The 7,443-nt window shown below is 35.0% G+C and overlaps 1 protein-coding gene across 1 annotated transcript in view; it reads right to left on the bottom strand.

Annotated features, from left to right (window-relative positions):
- Positions 1 to 1,344: 1,344 nt before the first annotated feature.
- The window catches only part of LOC101861756 (voltage-gated potassium channel subunit beta-2), a gene marked incomplete at its 5' end in the record, with an annotated part of 52,341 nt that continues 46,242 nt past the window's right edge, over positions 1,345 to 7,443 (bottom strand). Inside the window, 2 exon segments of the mRNA XM_013086643.1 lie at positions 1,345 to 3,070; positions 4,013 to 4,039. Of these exon segments, the coding sequence (XP_012942097.1) occupies positions 2,968 to 3,070; positions 4,013 to 4,039 (130 nt within the window).

Below are 7,443 nucleotides of genomic sequence, written 5' to 3'. Positions count from 1 at the left end.
GGGGGGGGGTTTCTATCGTTCCAGCAGTTATTAACAACAACCTGAACCGAGGGCTGCCCAGTTTGTCACAGGCCCAGTTTGTTACAATTTCGTTTAAGTATTTGAGTATTGATGACAGTCGTAATACAGCACTTTATTAACAATGTAGTTGCAACTTATTTTTTTTAATTCTCCACCTTCAAATTAGTGGTGTAGAGATAGTCCCTCTAAATTATGTCATTCCCGCTTGTGTTGTTCAATATTTCTTCTTTTTTGTATGCAAATCAAAGCAAATTACTCTATAAAATTTCAACAATGAATATTATTCTTTCGCTATAAACAAATCTATAGTTCATTTACTCTTTCTGAGAGATTCAGTGATAACTTCCATCATGCAGGGCACAGTCGAGGCCTGTGACAAACTGTCATGCTTCCTCTGAGCCTGATACACTATCCACCACCGGTGTTGCTCCTGGCAAGGACAGGGCACCCCGAGGACCTTTGCCGCGCTTTCTACTCGACCGGGCTCCAGGGTTGCACCTCCCTAGGTCTGACTTGGATAGAGACCAGGAGCTACATTTGTGATCAGCTGCAATGTTCAAGCAGTTGTTCTTTTGTGCTCAGATGGTGGGACAGTTGCAGCTACATCTATCGGTATACAGATAAATATGTAAGGTGTCAAAAAGCTGTGACTGTGCAACACTTGGACTAAGCTGACCTCTGGTGAGCTTTATTGGTTTGTAGACTTTATTTTAGCTAGAAGAGAAATTGTTTTGTGCATGAACATGTTATAAGGAATACTGACGTTACGACATTTGGCGATCACTTTTTAACACTTATTATCTGCTCATTCATCTTGTTTTGGTGAAATCTGATTTCACCAGGATGCCACACATGTATACAGGTACACGTCAATTAGGGACTCGAAATAGAAAATGATAACCTTGCATATTATGATGATATCAGGTCACTTAAATCGCCTATCAGAATGCATATGCCCATAACATTAGTATATTTGAGTGTACACAATTTGAGAAAACGTCCTTCCTTACATTGTATTTAAAGGTATAATGAGATCCTGCTCTGGTCTCCTGTTTATCTTTCAAAACACAACAATTAGCTAAGATTAATAACGACGTTTTGTTTATTATTACCTAATTACTCTAACTCGTGGTCAGGATTTTGAAAAATATTTTATCCATAATTAGTGTAGCCGGTATATTTCTTCCAGGTGTTTTTCGAAAGAAATGTACAGACTCAATACACATATTACGTCGGTGCCCATGTGAATCCCAAGACAAGAACATTCCAAAATATAAAAAAACAGCAAAACCAAACGTTTCAAGTAAAACCCGAAGCCAATTCAAAAAATGGTTGTTGTTTTAATAATAACAAAATGTGATCTTTAAAAGGTAAAAATAAAACGACCACCAACTAATTCCCGTGGACAGTGCAATGTCGTAAAATACATAATATCACTTTTTGCACACACAAAAAAAGAAAACCAAACAAAATAAAATAATATAATTTCAATAGTTTCATTTAAAAGTTCAAAATCTTTTTTCATGGAACGATGTTATCTGATTATTTTAAAAAATAATAATTTTAAAAAGAAAGCTAAATATTTTTACTGTCATTTGACGCTAGAAACTAAGTAGGTCAATATTTACAAAATGGTAACATCATTATTCAAAGATATCGAATTATGATTAAATGGTACAGGCTTAGAAAAAGGAAGCGTGCCTCATTCATACAGATACAAAATCTATGGGGAGCGGAGGACACTTTCGATCTCTCAAAACATTTACTTAATCACAGTATGAGGTTATGGGGGCAGGTAATTACTCTCACCAAAATTGAATATTCAGTCGTGTTAGTTAAAAAAAAGATAAAATACAATCACTGTATATGCATGGAGAAACGTAATAGGAATTTTAAACTGTGGCTTTGATGCCTTTGTTAGCTTGTGCTAAATCATTAATTACCGTGTGTGAAAGGATGCAGATGGAAACGCCAGCATTCAAAAACACTCCCAATGCCAATAGACTTAAAAGTGAAAAAAAATAAAGAGTAATCCGTTTTTTGGATACTGAGTAGTTTTAGAAATTCTATTTAAAAGATCAAGATTTTTAAAGATATTTCTTAATCCAAGACACTTTATTGGGCTCATCGGAGAGCAATAGCCTTACTGATCATCGACTTTATAAGATCGACTTTATAAGATCGACTTTATAAGATCGACTTTATAAGATCGACTTTATAAGATCAAGCTAAAAGAGAAACAGTTCGATGTCTTTTACTGAAAAATGTGGCATCCTTTTTGGTCACAAAATATAAAATGAATGTACAAAGACATAACAGGTGCATGATAAAGGCAGAGAATAGATATTTAAAATTTAAAAACAAAACGGTCTCCTGTTCTGTTGACTTTATCAATTAAGCATTGTCTCCTACAAAGGTGCTGGAAACATTTTCATTTTCAAAAATTCCTGTTTAGTCACCGGATGGTTACAAGCGACTGGGTTACTTAAAAGCAGTTGAGTATCTGTCCAGATAACGAGCGTATTTTTTTTTTCGAGAAATGTTTGAAATGCAATGGTTTCAACAGTAACAAAACATTTCCTTGCAAAATTAGGATATCAAACTTTCCTCCATACCTTGCCACTTATTACTTTCAAGCAAATGAAATTAAACAACAACTCATTCATCAATTCGTGCAATATTTGAAATACATAATCAACATTATGAAAAAAATGCTTATTCAGCAGGTATCCAGCATCCCGTGTGGATCTCGTCTGTCTTGGCTAATGATCCACGTTGCAATGCTGGAAGTAGTTCCATGGCGTGTCTTCTCTTGAAATCATGCAACAACCTGCAGGGATCTCAAAAGACTTCCGCGCCTCTGAAGTTCCACTTGTGGGGGGAGCTAAGCTGTCGTCCAGTCATTCAGCAACAGCTTGCGGCAACAACTGGAGTCCAGTAAAGACCTCAAGTTTTTCCCCAGGGGAATATCTTGGCCAAGGAGAAATTGCGCAAAAACTGTCTGTGTGTTGCATCGTTTTTGAACTTCACTTTAGGTTTAGTTTCTACACTTCAAGCGTTTACAGAATTGTTTAAAAATTGAACGTTGGGTAGAAGTGATAGAACCAGTAATACAGAAGGAAAAAAAAGTTTTAGAAAAAAAACGTGAATAAATTGTATTTGTTTTAAAACCAGGTGGTGTTGAATTGCCATTGTTTTCCACACGTGGAGCGAATCAATGTAGGATTCATCCGTGTAGGTGATGGGGTGAGGGGAAAAAAGATTAAAACAAGTTTCAGTATGCCTTGCTGATAATTAGTACATTACATCTATCACAAAACCTAATAAATAAGTGATAGAGTTTTGGTTGAAGATTGAAAAGGCAAAGTATAAAATTTACTTGAAATAAAAAGCCAAACCAAATAATGTTGAAACTTGATACTTTCTAGAAAGGACAACTTTTTAAAAAATAGGCTTGCATGTTATCTTACTTATATTGAAGCATGAATATGTCTATATTGTCGCAAATGTATAGAAATGAGCTTTGACCTTTTGTACCTGAAGGGTATTTAAAAAACTCCTCAATATGCGAATGTATCTATCATTTCACATTTTCGTTAAATACAAAGTAACGAAATTAATAACCCATGCACCGGGAAAGTGTGTAGTCAGAGAAACAGAGCCATAGGTGGTATAATATTTTGAAAAATGAGAAATGCAGGTGGCATACTATAAATAATTATATTTATGGTATCGTGGTGGAAAGATGGAAGGAAAATCAAAATTAGGTGAAAAAGATTAAACGGCATGTATTATACAAACTCACCAACACATTCAGAAGCACTTCTAGAAGAATACAGGGCTCAGAATTGTATGTGGGAAGAGGAGTCGCGGAAAAATAGGTGATGGAAGTTTTAAGATGCAAGTAAAGCCAAGCGGGAATGATTTGGAATTGATTACTCCTCTTGAAGGTAAAGCAAAGGGAAAATGCAAAGCACACAAGTTTTCCTACCTTACAGAGGATGTGCGCCTAGAAACACTGCAATAAACAGACAACCCAACAAACTAGCACGTTGTTAATACTGTTACCAATTAATATAAACTAGGTCATAGTATGCATGTAGATTTGTTAAGAATAAAGCAATTTCTAAAAAGCTTAGAGTTAGCAATTAACTATTAGCATTAGACTATATTAAAAAATCAAAGAAAGAAAGAAAGAAAATGAGAAGAAATAGAAAATAAAAACTGAACAGTGTGCATGAGCAAATAATCTACAGTCCAATATGCACCACTTTTGCACACTAAGTAAGTGAAAGTACCATGGCAAACAGAAGGTCTATCTACAGAAATTATTATTGCTGTACCCTGGTGTTCCCAACACATTTGTAATCACTGTACAAACCCATGACCCTGAAAATCTTTATTTTGTTAGAGCGGAGAGAAATTGACGCCGCCTCTTTTGGCTGAGGTAATCCAACTTTAACATAAAAGAGAAGAAAAACGAAAAAAAAAACGACAAAACAAACAAAAACCGAATAAAATATTGCTATTCGTTATAGTGGCTACAGATTGGGTATTTTGTTAAAGTAATCTAATACACACAACGATGAAGCTATGTCTTGAGACATTCTATTGTGAGTGGAAGATATTTATAAAATATCGCGGGCCTGTGATACTCGAGGTCAAGTTTCTCATATACGGCCTTGCGCGGAAAAAATATAAATTACGCAAATTGATGAATGTTCATAAAACAAATCTCCAATGTAAAACAGCGTATCTGGCATACATGAGGTAGGATATGTAGGCTATTTAAGCAAACTATGCAACATCATATTATCATTATTATTATGAATCAATACACGCGAATAAATTAAACGTAGTGTAAGTTTTAAATTACGGCAATCAAATTTTTGTCAAAATAGAAGCTTCAGCTCACTGGGTATTTTGAATAGTGCCATTGAGCAAGAGAGAAATCCCTTCTTTGGTATCGGACGGCCTAAAACTGCGTTTATAAATCATCTTGACTGTCCCTCTTTTTAGATAACACTTTTAACAATAGATGGGTGGACACTTCATTCCAATGAACGATTACGTTTCCCCAGACACTGATTATACAATTGCAATGGCATATTATTATTTTGCTCAGGCAGATTTCATTTTTATTCGGTAAAGGGCCGTTCATTGAGAGACTGGGACCGCTAGTTTTGTCCCTAAGTGTTTGTGAGCGATATAATTTTCGATAAAAAATCAAAAGATCCATTACTTAAAGACTTGATAAAATCAAAACGTAAAAAAGGGCAGTGGTTTTTCCATCTCATTTAGAGTAAAAGACAGCTTTTAGATTCGGTGGGCGCCATTGTTTTTCAAAGAAGAAAGGAATATGGGATATAACAAACAAACTGGAAAAAGTCACTCTAATAAGAGTTTACATTTTAAATAATAATAATAATAAAAATAAAATAATAACTTTAGAGAGGAAAAAAGCATCTACACACTATGCCGTAGCAAAGGAGAATGTCAATATTAGAAGACGAAGTCCTCCAGGTTGATGAAAAAGTAAGAAAACACTACTGAAAATATCCCGCATCCCTACAATTGCTCAGAAAGAAAGCCGCTCCGAAATTCAATCGATCCTCACACATAGCAAATACATTTTGACAGCAAGTGAACAGTCCATATTCAATGTTTTTGGATAATCAAAAAACATCCGACACAATTTTAAAAAAAAATCTGTCTACGACATCATACATGTATTGTTTCAGTCAAAATCTGCTTACAATCTTTGACACATTACTGAAGCCATGGAAAAGAACTATGAGGTATGAATTTTATATTCGGTGTGAGGTGATCATACAACACTCATTCGAACAGATGGTACAATGAGCTGACTAAAACCGATAAATGATAAGGCTTTTTTTTTATCTATGGCGTGGTGGTTAGGAAGCAGTTAGGTATTATTATTATATATAAAAACGTGGATTTAATGTATTTGATGGGAATGAATAAGCACCATAGGTCTTTATCATAATATAAGATGTTGCATATTATCCACTATATCACATTGTTAATATCGTCCAACAATGCGATACTGCCTTTAGGTGTAAAGGAATTGGCATGCTTAAAAAGCATAGCAAGACTATAAAAATAATCAAAAGATTATGCTGAACCGGATTGCACATTGATATTAGTTGGACTAATCACGGGTACAGAACTACTGTCTCACGAGACGATCAAGTGTTATTAACACACAAAAATAATATTACCATCAATATTATTTTTATCACATTGGCATTCAAGCAAACACATCATACTATGTAATAATAATTATTATTAATAAATAGCATTTGTATAGTGGGAACTCCCGATCAAAAGCAAGCTCTATGCGCTTTACATACTACGAGATATTATTATCCCAGTAGATCTCATAGCATTCTGAAAAAATCTCGAATTCTTGGAAAGCATGCAGAGCAAGGTGTCATTTTACAGGCGCTGAAACACTAACATCCTGACAAGATATTTCACTGGCTATGGCCGGGTACCCATTCACATCTGGGTGAAGTGAGAACAATTCGTGTAAAGTGCCTTTCCCAAGTACATAACGTTAAGCCTGAGGTTCGAACCCCCGAACCTGCAATCTCAGGATTACCAGTCCGGTTGCCTTACCACAGGACCGACAACGTAGAAAGAACAATACAGCCATCTACATGAATCGAACAATAAAAGTAAACTTGAGAACTCCATTCGGACATTATTCGACGTACAATGCACATCATGGGTCTCAATTCTCTTTGGGAGTAACATTTTTGAATGTCTGACCTCACGTGCAAAAAACATTTTTCACTTACTCTCGTATATTACGAATAGGGTAAAAAAAAAAAGGGGGGGGGGGGGGGCGGGGGCGGGATTACATTAAAGTTTGCAAATAAAATCTGATCACATCAAGCATGAGAACAGAGTATCGTCAAGTAAGAGTTTTGTGTCTCATCCCACGTAGAGGAAGCACAATTTTTATAGGTTTTGTTTCTGTCTATTTGTTCAACTGACCATCTTCAACACTATCACTTCTGAATTTTGTGGGGGGGCTTTCTTATTCTCACATTGTTTTTTCCCCCGGACATTAAAAAAACGTACAGAGCGCATCTCAAATACGAATCTTCGTAGCAAATGAGTTAAGTAGTTAAATGTAAGAACTGGAATACCATTTATGCTCACAGAAGTATATATATCTTGGTTAACAGCATCACAGACGAGTAATTAATATATCACAGCACAATTGAGAAACGTTTAGCAGCGATAATGATAGAAATAACAATAATGAAAATAATAATAGTAGTAAGGAAAATATATTTAAAAGCGGAAATAATCGTAACAACAACGGATATTATGACAAAAATATAAATAATAATAATGCTGATAATAATAATGAAAAAATGATAATAACAA

Source organism: Aplysia californica, unplaced genomic scaffold (assembly GCF_000002075.1).
Source record: "Aplysia californica isolate F4 #8 unplaced genomic scaffold, AplCal3.0 scaffold00488, whole genome shotgun sequence".
In the NCBI taxonomy this organism is placed as follows: domain Eukaryota; kingdom Metazoa; phylum Mollusca; class Gastropoda; order Aplysiida; family Aplysiidae; genus Aplysia; species Aplysia californica.
Note: the sequence above shows the minus strand (reverse complement) of the source record. Positions and strands in the feature narration are given on the sequence as shown.